This window comes from Corvus hawaiiensis, chromosome 5, assembly GCF_020740725.1.
Source record: "Corvus hawaiiensis isolate bCorHaw1 chromosome 5, bCorHaw1.pri.cur, whole genome shotgun sequence".
Lineage (NCBI taxonomy): Eukaryota > Metazoa > Chordata > Aves > Passeriformes > Corvidae > Corvus > Corvus hawaiiensis.
The window spans coordinates 63,185,887-63,200,026 of record NC_063217.1 but is presented as its reverse complement, the minus strand read 5'-3'; the positions used below and the strand labels follow the sequence as shown (position 1 = coordinate 63,200,026).

Sequence of the window (14,140 nt, the reverse complement as noted above, 5' to 3'; positions counted from 1 at the left end):
ATGTCATAAGGAACTTGGCACCTCTATATTAAGCTTTCTCCCACTTAAGAATTGAAAGAGATACAAGTGCATTTCTTTCTCTCACCCTTTGCTTGTGAATTATAAGCTTTTTAAGTCAAGAACATTTGACATTAAAAATTGCAAATGGAATAAATATTCTAACCAGTTATAACCAATATTATCAAAGCAGACTCTTGTGGATTTTCAGAATCATTTCATGGACCTTTGAGAATGAGATATTGTTGTAGCTGCTTGCCTCTGCCTGATGCTACTTTGATCACTTCAAAACCAGCCAATAATGCCTCTGCCACAGGGCCAATTTAGCCATTTTTATTTGCTTTTCTAAGGCTTTCAATATAACAGCCATTTAGCTGAAATAAACTTAGAACAGAGACCATGCCAGTCTTGGTTAAACTGAGCTAAAACCCAAAACAAACAAAACCAAAAACATATGAAAAACATTGCACAACAAGCTGTTGTAGACCCTTCCATCTTCTGCTTATCACACCACCACAAGGCAGTTTGCTGGAAGTTGCAAACCTTTCTGTGCTGATTACTTTGTATTCTGTAGATGCCCTGCTGTCAACAGTTTTGAATGAGTTATAAAGGGATTTACATAAAAAAATCACCAGCTTTGGAGCATTGAGGAATGATTTTTGCAAAATGAATATAAAACCCAACATTATTTTGACAGGAATTACATATTTTCATCAGACTTGTCAGTTCACCCAAGATACCAACTATTAACCAGATGATCCTACAACAGGGTCTTATAAAATACACAACTGTGTGATGAGATTACACCTTAGTCTTTCCAACGCTTTAGTAATCTAAACAAGTTCCTCAAATCTGATAATGCTGACTGGGGTGGGGCTGAGGAGTAAATAATTTTTTTTTTTTTAAACCAGGTGTATATCACTGATATACTGTTGATAATAATCAGCTGATGCCTTTTTAGCCTTTCTCTAGAAGCAAAGGGTACATGTTAGTTCTTGGTGTGAGGGGAAGGAACAGGAATCTGTGCATTCCCTCTGAGCACAGGGACTGAGTTCAGCTACATTGAAATGAGGGATAAGAAGCCTCAAACATTACAATGTCCTCTCGAGTGAAAGGAAATCTGCAGTCAAGGGGGAGGCTGTAGCATTAAATTAAAGCTGATGATATGTCAGGAAACCTGTATGATGAATGAGAGGGGTAGAAAAGAAAGATTTCTTATAAATGTACTACACGATAGTTTCATACAAGGATAAGTGAAGTTCCTGAGCACCACACGTGGAGGCATCTTCTGCCTCACTAACAGGTAACCTAACTAGGAGGCTGGGTCATATACCAAAGTATTTCATCCCATGACAGAAGAGAGAGGGAACAGTGATTCCCTTCTCGCCGTCTGACCTCCTGGTCTAAGGGATGTTAAAACTTGGCAAAGCCTTGCCTGGAATCACAAGACTCTGCAGAGGTAGAAACTTGCTCTGGCACCTTCCTGGGGCATTAGGAGCATCTCCAAGAGAGGAGAAAAGCCAGGTGCTTTTCCCACTGCTGGAAGACAATATACACGTGGCAACATCCAGGCTGGGGAGAGAAGACAAGCTGCCAGGGAAGTAAGGCCAGAGCAGGGCACAGGAGCAGCACTGAAGATGCACAGCCAAAGCAGTGCCCAGTGATTTTGGCATTAGGGGTATGTTTAGAACCACAGTATGACTGCAGCACCACTAAGTCCCAGGGCTGCAGAAACTACTTTAACTGTTCTAGCAATAGGAGTCAACCATGGAGTTGGCTGTGCATTTTGGGAGGACTCCAACATTTCCTTTGCATTAACTTCCTTATAAACACATGCTTTCTAGTCATACAAATTATAGTAGAGACTTAAGCTATTAAGAATGCAAGTTCCCAAAATTATCTCCCAAATTTATCTCTGGATGATCCAGAGTACAGGATAGCAATATAATGCTGCTAGCTCTATTACTGGGTGTAATTCCAGCTGACTGCAGATAACATCATGAAGGTAGGAAATACATAATAGGTATGTAATAATCCAAATGGAAACTCCTCTGGTGACTCCACTGCAAACAACTACCAGGACTTGCAGGTAAACACTGAGAATGAACTTGTTGCTGCCAGCTATGCCAATGAAAGGTTGCCAGTGGCTGCTGTAATGATAAGGACACGCTTATGAAATGTCAATCGCCAAGCTAGAGCTGCCACAGAAAGCAACAATGAGAAACTACTACTAAAACTAAGTCCCTCAGCTGAGCTGAGAAAGGCTACTGTCAAAAGAGTTCTTCAAAATACCACACACCAAGATGTTACTGAAAGAGAGTAAGAAACAGAGAAATGCTCACTGGAAAAAGAAAACAGCAGCAGACTGAAGGGAGAAAACCCCCATACAACAAAGACAGTTTCTCAGATGATGGTTATAAAATAATGGGGGGGAGGGGGGAGGGGGAAGGGGCAGAATAATGCCTCTCCTTCTATTTTGGTACCCAATATGATTTTAGATTCTTTCCCTCAAGAACCTGAGATAGAAAATTTCAGATCCAGTGGCTGAGGTTGAATAGGACCATAACTATTTGAAAGCAGAACTGTATAACAGAATGTGCCAGGTGGCCTTATGAATACATAATAATAAATGGAAAAAGAGAATATGGAGATGGAATGCCAGATTCTCTCATGTCATGTACGTAACAAGCACCAGGCCAGTCCCCAGAGATGGTGGCTGGCCCTGAGCCTGCACAGCACCCCAAGGGATGGAATTGAAGAAAGAAAACTGAAACCGGGGTGATGGACAAGAAAAGATGATTAGCCAAGCAGGGAGCATTCTGACAAAAAGAAACTAAATTTATGAAGGGATTAAGGGAGTCTAAAATGAGAGCAAAGATAAACCTTGAAGTGTCTGTTACCTGCTTCCTACATAAGCCACCCAGAGCTGTAGCCTGACACTGCATCATCTTTCTCCTGAAGAAATGCAGACTCTTCTATTACAAAACCACCTTTTTGAAAGAGCAGCTGGTTGTTTCTCCTTTCTGTGCCCCCTCCAACCTTTCAACAGTTTGTAGGTTGCTGGGACCACAGGAAGGAAGTTATGAGCTCTCCCTGCCCAAGTTATATTCTTCTGAAAAGAACATTGTTTTAGAGGTCAATAACTTCTTGAAGAGATTGCACGTTTGATAGCTTTAACCAGCTATTGTATGCTATTACTGCTCTCTTACTCTCATTTCCTGCTTCTTTCTTATCTAAATTTTAGACTCTGCAATGTTCCTCTTCCTGGAATTTAGCTGTACATGGCCAAACCCACAGTGATTCAGCTGTAGGACTTGAATTTTTAACAGAAAACAAGCATATTAAGAATGCAAGTTCTTTTCCCCAGGACTTTTCCCACATGCTCTTCCAGGAAATTTTAATAAAGTGAAATATAACAGGAAGAAACCTGGTATTACTCAGTCTGGCGATTATAATACATCTGATCTTTGATTTCTGGTAAGACCTAGTCTTTCATGGAAGCTCTAAATAGACAATAAAGCACCAAATGAATGAGACAATTAATGAAGTTTTCCATAAACAACTAGAAGAATCTCCAAAGTGAACACCAAACAATATTTTAGGATAATCTAACTGCTTGCATGCTAGATTTGTCTAACCATGACAGGTGAAATCCAGGAGAACTATGGGCCTGCAATATATGTATGGCAGAAGTGACAGAAACACTTTCCATTAGAAGAGGTTTTTAGGAAGCATTTTCCTTTTTAAATTTTTTTTTTTTTGGTAGTTAATCAAATGTAGTCTTTAAATTCCCTTCTGCTTTATTAAGCATCCAAACACAGACTGTGGCACTAAATGGGAAACCAAATTTATTGGATAAGCTTTTTCCATTTGGCTGGTTTTAAAAACTAAGTGACCATAGAGTGCACATGGTAATTAATTACACACATTTCTCACTGTCTATACTGAATAATTAAAACATTCACAGAGAGCAAAGACAAAGCTCTACTCTCTGTACTCTCATTTGGATCAAGACATAACAAATCTAATTTGGGCTACTTAACAGATTGTTTACCTCATCAATATCTCAGTGAGAAATAAAAAGTACAAATCAGAGCAGAACAACTCAGAGCAGGGCAAGTTTTTGATTGGAATTCCATGAATCCAGTTCTTCTTTGGAGAACTCTGGCACACACAACCTGAAGTCAAAGGGCAAAGGGTCTCTTCAGCAAAAAGATCACAGGGAATCAAGGGTTGTTTCTTGTCACAGAGTTGAAACCTAAGCATGGCCCGACATTTTCTTTTTCAACAGAAAAAAACTTTCTAAAAATATAAAATAAAATATTGTACACTGCAATTGATATAGTAATATGTTTTCCTATTATATAAAATTTACTGTCAGGTTCTGAGTCCTCTTGAAGCACTCACCTTCCCTAAGTAGTCACTGAAGGAGGAAGAGGTGACTTTCAAGGACTCACTCACCCAACACTGGTGTCAAAATTTAGACACAATACAGATTTCTAATGGCTCTACCTTCCCATCATGCACTGACAGGAAAACTAAGCATTATTTCAGAATTCTTGCTTACTGCCTGCTACATTGATGTACACTGAGTCACTTCTCTAAATATTCCTTGCAAAGAGTGGCAGAGGTTTTCACTGTTTTCCCTAGAACATGCCTTCCTCCCAAGTGATTGGTCCAATAATATTTATTATAGGTTCCAGGGGAAAGGTAATTATAATTAAGGTTACACAATGCTTTCCTTTAAGAACCTACTCTCAATTGTTAGTTCATTTTGAATGGGAAAATTCCAGCTTACAATGTCATTTAGAGAAGAAAAAAAATACAGCTTTTTTCCCCCATTTTTTTGAGAGAATTACTAATACCTCCATGATGAAGAACAGGATTTGATACTCTGCACCAAGATAATAAAGATGTGAGAGATGCAACTATCAAAAGAGCCTGCTCCTGCAAGACTCTCAAATCTCTTCCTAAAAAAAGCCTTGTTAAAATTCAGCAAGTACATACTTTGAGGATTCAATTTATGCCAGGTCAAGAGGCTGGACAAGGCTTTTCCTTGCTGTTTTTTCCGCTGGCAGAGGATGACCGGTATAACATGAAGCCAAAGCCATAAGGCAGGGGACTGGCTCTGCTGTTCTCTCTGTGCTGTGACTGAGGCTAGTGCCCAAATTCTGAACAGGAGAAGAGGCAGCCACGTGTCACAGAGGAGAAAGGAAGGAAATAAGCAAAAGTCTAGTGAAAAAGAGGAAGATGAGAAAGATCACGTGAGAGAGTTCTCCGGACTCTGACTGGGGTGCTGATCAGAGAGAAGTCTGAAACCAGCACTTCGGAAGAATTTGGAGAAATTAGGTGATGAGGTGGAGAATGAAACTTCTGCAGTCAGCTGGAGAACATCCCCTTGCAAAACATGAACTCAAACATCTGACCCCAGTGAACCAGACAAAACGTGTAAGGCTATATCATAAAACAACTGCCAATTCTACTTACTTAGTTTGTCCACGTAGAAGTCTGAACCTCAGGACCTTCAAGAGTGCAAATAAAGTGTGCATGGGTTGCCTTTCTTTTATTTTTTTCCTTGGTTTAAGGCTTTAAAACCTGAGAATTGCTTTAAAGATACATTATAACATTCAATTCTATAAAATTGAGAAGTTGTATTAGAAAAGCCTAGATTTAACATAGCCTTTTCAAGCTACTGCTTGATACTTTGCCCACAATGATTGTTTATAATCGTCCTCCTCCTTCCAGAAGGATGGTCAGAAATAGACCTTAATTCTAAAAGGCTCCTGCAAGGTGTCAATGGCATTGACTCTCATCACATCTTGTGGTCATCTCTCTCCATTTTGTTTTCTTTTCCTCTGCACCCTGTTGCTATTAAAAATCTCCAAACCAGTAATTTAGTTTTAGAAAACAAAATTGATGGTGGTTCAATGCACCAAAACTGGACCTGTTACTTAATGCCCAGGCTCCTGTCAGTACATCAGGTGATGCAAATCACTAAAGCTTTTACCTCAAAATATAGATGTTAAGTTTCTAGAGAGCCATAGAATAATGTAAAAATCTATATTGAAAGTCAGGCTCTCCATTTTTAAGTTTTGTTTACACTGTGCTAATACTTTTAGAAGGAAAAAAAAAAAGACGGAGAATGTCAGATGGGCTGGGAAAAAGGACTGGTTGGAGGAGAACTGTTGGGGTGGATCAGCCTGCTCTCAGGCTGAAAACATCAAATGTCAGTCAAACCAGGGCTATCCACTGGGTGGATTTCCCCACCCAGGACAGTGGATCGGAAGGCGGACCAGACGAGATAACTCAGGTCTAGGTTACCTCCCCCTGGGTGGCTCCCAATCCTAAATTACCTCCCCCTGTTCCAGAAAGTTCTCCCTTTTGTAGTTATTAATTGGTTCTCTGTTATGACTCCTGCCTCCCTGTTTTCCCCATTTGTTCTGAAAAATTGTATCCTCCCCTCTGCTTGTACCCCATTGGTTGTTTTCCCTTTCCCTGCCTTACTCCACCCCCCCATAAAGGGGGCTAGCCCGCGTCTCTTCGGCGCTTTTTGCTGGTCCCTGGTTCCTCCTGTAAATAAACCTGTTGGAATCCACACCAGAAGCCCCTCCCGCCTTCTTTGCCTCCGGGCTAACTCCAGCCTGATCATCGGCTGCCCGACGACGCGCTTCCTCTGAGGAGGAGCCAGCGCACACACCCATCTCACGCTGATTCCACTGAGCCGTCCAGCGAGGACGCTGTGGAGGCCAACGCTGCGTCCCCTCTGCCCGAGGGCACGCCGGGGCTTGTGCTGACAAGCCCCCGGTTGCGTTAGAGAACTTGTGCCTCCTCTTCTGTGTAAACCCCTCATGTGCTGCAGCTCTTGCCACAAGCTCACGGGGGCAGGGTGAAAGCTGGGAGATGGGAGAATGGCACAGAGAGATATGCACATGGATCATCCCTGTCTCTAATCCTTTTGTCCCTTTGTTCCTGCTTCCTAGTCCATTTGGCAATTACAGCTCTGGTGTTTGGTACAGGCTCTTCCCTGGCCAAGTCTAGCTCAGCACCCAGAATATCTGAAAATCCCTGATTAAAGAGGTATTACAGCTTTTTCTCCTCCTCAATTCACACATCTTTAAAAAATGCTGTCCTCAAACAGCTCTTTAAAAAAGGAAATATTTTCTTCATAATTGGCTCATCAAAAGCCCAATACCTCTTGCCCAGATCATTCATTCTTGGAACTTGTGCTTCAATGAGATTTTTGATAGGCAGTTTATCTAAAATACCCTGAAATATCCTTAACTGCTATTCCAAGTGGATACAGTGTGTCCCATATGGAGTCAAATTTTGTATTCAATGTCAGAAATATGTGACAGGTGGTGTACCCTGCTAAGAATGAGGATAAGCCTGACAGCATGGAATATTCACCACAGACAGTGGATTTGTCATTTCCTTTGTTTATTGCTACTTTTGAGGCTTTATTGAAAACATGCTCAATGACAGGAGATTCTGAGGTTGTTCACTACCCACAGCCTCCAAAAGGGATCCTGTCACTGAAACAATAAAGCTAAATAGGTTCAGAAAAGAAATAAATTTTAAGAAAGGAAAAAAAAAAAATCAAAATTTTTTTACAGAACTGCTTCATTATGCACTGCCCAGCAGGGTCCATCCTCACTTAACAGTGGCCAGCTCTAAAGACAAGAAATAGAATCATGTGACAGATACTGCAATGAACTCAGGTAAATCAGTTTTGTGCCCCTACTGTCTCTTGGAATAGAGTTAACATTGAATGATAGGAAATATTCATGTATTGGTGAAGGGAAAAATAAGAATATTGATGCCTATAAAAAATGACTTGGAAGTGGCAGCGGCATTATAAACAGTAATATGGTGTGAATTACAAGCACTTGATACAGAGGAGATGATACATTGATTTTCCTCATTCCACACTATGCATGTCACTAAGATCAATGGAAGTCACATACCTATATCAAGGAAATTATAATATGTGGAATTATTTATAGAGTGGCTGCTTCAGGTACACACTAATTGCAGCATCATAATGGGCCAACTTATGACTGAGGACAAAGCCATCTATTACATATTGTAAATGATAAATCTTGCATTCCCATCATTGCTTCATTCACCACATTTTTCATAAGTGAAAGGAAGATATAACAGAAGGATTCTTGTATAGCCTTTTTTTTTTTAATAAAGAATCAATAAACATTGTATAGTTTATCACTAAAAGACAACGGTTCCACTTACAAACGAAGTCATTAAAAACCGGCTACTGGCAGTATTTTCCAAAACAGGGTTACGCAATGTACACCAAAGCAAAGATGCTGAAACTTCAGGAATCACTTCTGGATTGCTCAAAATTCTGGGGACCCCAAAGAAGCTGAAAAGCAGCAGCACACAGAAGTTCAGCATCTCCAAACTTCTGACGGCAAGAAAGCAGGGATCTGTAAGCACATGCTTCCCTTTTCCAACAGTCAGCAAAGCTGTGTCAGCACTGGCAGGAAAAGAAAAAGCCTTACAGCTACACAGGCACCTTTATAATTTTCATATCTCAAAATGATGGCATTTCCAATAAAGGCTGCTTTTGAATCACCATTTACTTCTACAGCTCACTTAGTTTCACAGCAGTCTCTATCTCCTACTGTTAACTCTTGAAAGAAGCCTTTCAAAGATCAATCCAATCTGTTAGGATTCTGGATGTTAAAATTGAATTTTTCATGTCTACTTGTTCTTTTGAAAGGCTTAAAAGCAATTTATGGCAATCAGCACAAAGGGATTTGATTGACAAAGTTTAACAAAGTGATCTAGAGATGATTCATTGAGGAAAAACTGCTAAAACTGTAAATTCAATGGCAAATAGTTTTTCTCTGCCTGCCCTTGAAACAAAATAGGTTCTTTTAGATGTGAAAATAATTCTAAAAGCTCCTAAAAGTACCTAATGAAAAGTTTAGAAATGCATAGCATTATCTTTCAAATCTGCAAAAGTAATCAAATAAAATGAAACTACAAAAGGACAAGTACCACAATGGCTACCAAACAAGTCTGTTGACCTCGTTCAAACAAACCTCAAAAACACAGTTGCCAAACTTCCCTCAAGTGAAATACAGGACATTTAGCTGAAACACCTGTGGAAATTAAGGGGTTTTTCTCCTCTCCTTTGCCTATTTGCTCTTTCCTTCCCAGTTTGTTGTCTCAAATTGCCTTTCTCTGCAATTCTGCTTTCCCTGTCTACCGACAGGAGCAGTGCTCAGCTGGAGGGTCCCTGCCAGGCCACCCAGGCAGCAGTGCTGTGTCCCTTCCAACACTGCTCCAGAGGCACTCCAGCAGTGGGCAGTAGTCCCTGCTGAATGTCTGTGGCACCAAAGATACAACCCCCCTCCCCCCCCAAGATAGATCTTAAACTGCCAGGCCGACTCCCATTGGGAGCACTGTGGAGTGAAGTACTGTGCTCCCATTTGACATTTTTACTCTTCTGTTCTGAATTTTTGGGCTTGCATTGACCAACTCATGAGGGGAAAAAGAGCAATTTGGGAGGGAAAAAGAGTAATCTGGCTGCTTTTCTTTTTTTTATATTTTATTTTTAAACCTCCAGTTACATGGACAGTGTTACACTGAAAACAACTAGCAGAGTTAAAATATTTATTAATTTATTTATTTATCCTCATGGTGCAAATTATTTTGTATGTTACTGCCACTACTTGCAAGGTCTTTGCTTTAATAGTCATGCAATCCTACCACCCGAGTAAAAATTATTGCCTCCCATCAAACACACCTTTCACCTACTTTAGTTCACGTTTGAAATTCATTTACAGGGTAGGAGCAGGATAAAGCTTTTCTCTGTTTGAAACTACAGCATAACCAATAGATTTTACATTTTTGCAATGGTGCTTCAACCTCATACATCCATCTGCTAATTTAATTTTTAAGTATTATTCAGATTTTTTTGTCTTTAGACCGTTCTTTTGTGACTTCAAATTACTGTTATCTGCAAATATAACTAATGTGTTAATCTTCTCAATTTTCAAATCAGTCACATGATATAAACCCACTCAAAATCATTCACATTTTGATCTACAAAAACCTACTAGATTTTTGTACTTGCAAGTTAGGGGTTTTTTAAATTATATTTATGTCTGTAAAAATTTTCCCATCCACTACTCAATGCTATTCTAACATTATGATGTTTTTATATAATTGATTAGTTTTCCTGGTAACTTACTGTAGCTTACACACTTTTATGTTTATTGGAGACATAACAGAAAAAAAAAGCATTTGAAATGCCAACACAAATGAAATTTAACACAGAAAACTCAGAATTCATTAATGATAAAAAATGTAGTTATGCAAGACTGCACACAAGTCATTCACTCACTGAATTACTGCAGAGACTGAGGGATTTATGCAAGGTAACAACACATACAAAACAATACAGCTCAGTTCAACACGCCACATTTCACTGCATTAGCAGCACCTTGTGAACCAAACCTACAACTGAGCCATCTCTGGCCATTTACTCTTTATAAAATTACCTTTTTTCCTTTAGAACAGCTACCTTTGCCAAAGGACAAAAGGACATGTGGGTAAGCCTACAGTATTAATCGAGACATTAAACACCTAATAATAATAATAAATATGAATGGCAATAATAAATATGAAGGTCCAGAATTACCCATTACAGACTGTAAACATGATTGTTTACTTCATATGATCTGTGCAAATCCACCATACAAACAATTTGTGTTTCACTAAAGTCCAAGAAAGATATGATTCAGTTACTTCTGTGCAGGCTGACCAAAAGATTTTCTATCAGTTTTACAGTGACCTTTGTTCTATGTTATTCTAGTGTTGTGGATACATTTTTAAATACTCCTATAGAAAATATGATTAAAACTGTTATGATATGATTAAAATCATATGATTAAGCTCATTAAAACCAATGATGAAAGTTTCTTTGGACAATCTAGCATCTGGATTCATTTTATGATCAAAACTTGTTTGCTCAATAAAGTTTTTTATTCATCAAAGACTCAGGTAATGAGAAATCTTTACATCTTTTAATTACACATTCCTGATAACATCAGCCTCAATTTTCTGTTTAGAATAAAACATGATTTAATTAACTTTTTTTTAAAGCACAGTAATGACTTTATCAGATATTAATGGCAATCACCAACAGTCCAAACTTAGTTGGATGTTTCTTTTCAATAACACAAACTAGGAAGAATTGCCATCTGTAACATATGCTTCTTTTGCTTTCACAGTATTTGTATAAATGTTATACAAATTATTTAATGACTGTGTAAATGTTTTTAAAAAATACCCTCAAAACTGAAAAAACTTTTTTTAAAACCACTGCTGTTCAGACTGCTGCTCAGATTCTACAGTCAGTGAGCTGACACTCTGAAGGTTTCACATCTCTATCTCAGAAACTGTTAATTACTGATAAAACACACAGCTGCAAAGACCCTGCACTCCAGAGGTGACTTACCAGTGGTCAGGCTGCTGCTCAGACTGTGCTCAGCCAGGCCCGGGCTCTGCTGGGCATTTACAACCAGCTTTAGACCCTCTGTGCTTGTGGTCCTGGCCTAGCTCAAAGGGCACTTTGGAGCACTCCACCTACCTCCTCATGCAATCCAGCGCCCGAATGAAGAAGTCTTTGTGCAGCTGATGCTCGTCCCTCAGGATGGAGCACTGCTCCAGTGTCACCGACATGGATGTCCTGTCTTTGGCACTTTTGCAGCAGGTGAAGCGCACTCCGTTCAGCTTCCGGCAAATCTGAAACACAGGCAGGCCCCACAGGTTGGCCCTTCTCACACCAGGCAGGCTGTGCAGCCCCTACAACTCTGCAAGCCCAGAAAGTGCATACAGAAAGCTACAGTATTTCTCAAGAAGCAAGCACCTATTAAAAGTTAGTACCAGTGCATCCAGTTCCTGGACTTGAAATAGGACTTCTGTTAGCCTAGGCTATAAAAAAAAACCAGTTCCTTCACTTAATCTAGTGACCACCCTGCTCAATGAAAGCTTAATTGTCTGAACACCTAATGAATAAAGAAAAACCTTGATAAGTCTTAACTCACGAACATGAATGCAGCAGACTAGCTTCTTGTGAACATATGGATTCAGACACATCTGAACTTAAATAGTTTTTATTTTCAACAGGAAAACTGTTCAATGTGTGACTCACAATTAATAAAGTTTAACACAAATGACTGCCATGGATTGTCTACTTTTACTTACTCTTTGAAAAATTTATAAGAGAAACATGACATTTTTGAGGATAATTTCTCCCCTTAAGAATAATCTGTGGTTGTACCAGTTCATTAGTTTATACTTCGGTTTCAAACAATATTTGACTAGAAGAAGAAAAATTTGAAGGAGAAATGCCATGCCCAAGTTTGCATCTACCTTTCACCACATATAATTTGTCCTGAGAAAAGGTAATACTTTGCCTTGCTTACACCTATCCCTGGAGAATCATAGGCATATCAGAATGAAACCCCAAAATGTTTATGAGAAACATAAACAAGGCAAGGCAATAAATTAGAGCAGCAATCATCCAAAGGAACTTCCCACATTGGCTATCATGGGAGAGCTTGTAGGATGAAACTGGAACATGATCTCCATAGTGCCACTTCAGCAAATAAGCATTTCTCCATCTGTTAAGTGCATTCTCAGGAATTCTATTAAAATCAATGTCCCAGAAAATACTTAGTCTTTAAGGCCTTTGTGATACCATGGTGAGGACAATCTCAAAAGTTCAATTCAGGGAATCAATTAAGGGAATCATACTTAGAACCTGAAGAGGTACAGAGTAGTGAAGGAGAACCTATGAGTGTTTCTTCCATCCCGTAATTCAAAATTTTAAAAGTGAAATCTGTTTAAAAATTTGCACAGTTGCACTGGGATTTAAATAAAGTACTATACAATAATTTTCTTAAATAATGCTGTGAAAGAAGTGTTTAATTGAAGAGATTAATTCTCTTCACAATAGTGTCTTCGGAAGTCCATGAGTCATGGGGGCTATTCAATGTGAATGAGTCATTAAAAAAATTTAAAAGATAAAAAACCATAAAAAAATAAAGTCATAGAAAATCCCAGGCAATTACTCTGGATGAGTGATGGGCTCTGATGTAGGGAGGACACAGGAGGAGAAGAAACAGACTTAACTTCTATTAGATTTATTCTTACAGTCCTGTTATATCAGGGATTACATGTAGGTCCAGATACATATGTGGAATCTCATACACCTACTGCAATAAAAAAGTGATATTGCACAGCTACTGCACTGACAAAGTTATATTCTTACATCCTTTTCAAAAAATAAATGGAACATAACACAACAGTGTGTAGATCAGTGGAACCAGAAATACACATTTGAGAAAGTTAAAGTAAGGGAACCTAAAGAGAAATAGAATTCAGTGAAGGGAAAACCTGAAGCATTTTGTTATATCCAAAGAATGCTTTTTACCCATGAAATTATTTTCAGGAAACCCTGAAGAGATGGTAAAATACAACTTTCTATACCCAAAGATTTTGCACATTCTGGCATATTCTTTGTAACTCATTTTATACTGTACCTTCTACTTTTTTAAAAGCAATGTTTCATAGTAATTGCAGGACTGGTACTGCAAGAAAACCTTATATTTTTACTTACAAAGGATTTATACTGCAATAGCATGTGATAATATTTATTGACCACATGGCAAAATGTTATTAGTAATGTGAAAGTTACAGCAGTGTTATTAATACAAAGACATAGTTCAAAGACATAGTTAAGATTGTCTTTTCCCCGGTGTTAATAAAAAGTCATGGAATTTGTTATTAATAATTTTGTATCAAATATTTATTTGCCGTGAAGGGTATATACATTTGAAAGTCTCCCAAAACACAAAGCCTTGCTTCACTTTCAGCAGATACCAAAAACTCCCTGCTGGTATAAGACGGCAGAGATACCAAGGGTACTTTTCTAAATATAAGACAACTGCCTGGCTGAATTTCACATTCCTGAAAAGCCTGAGCTCTTTATAAACATCTAAGAGTTCTTTTCCTGGCCTTTTTTTTTAATATGTATGCGCAAACCCCATAGAATTGGGAAACAGAAAGGAGTTATGGGAAAAAAGCAAAGTAAGTATTAATCATTGTT

General features: G+C 38.8%; 1 protein-coding gene across 11 annotated transcripts in view; it reads right to left on the bottom strand.

Moving 5' to 3' along the window:
* Positions 1 to 14,140, bottom strand: part of INPP4B (inositol polyphosphate-4-phosphatase type II B) — a 315,749-nt gene that overhangs the window by 22,819 nt on the left and 278,790 nt on the right. For all 11 annotated transcript variants that reach the window (XM_048303087.1, XM_048303078.1, XM_048303079.1 and 8 more), the window contains one exon: positions 11,618 to 11,772. In XM_048303087.1, the coding sequence (XP_048159044.1) occupies positions 11,618 to 11,772 (155 nt within the window). The remainder of the gene's footprint in view (positions 1 to 11,617; positions 11,773 to 14,140) is intronic.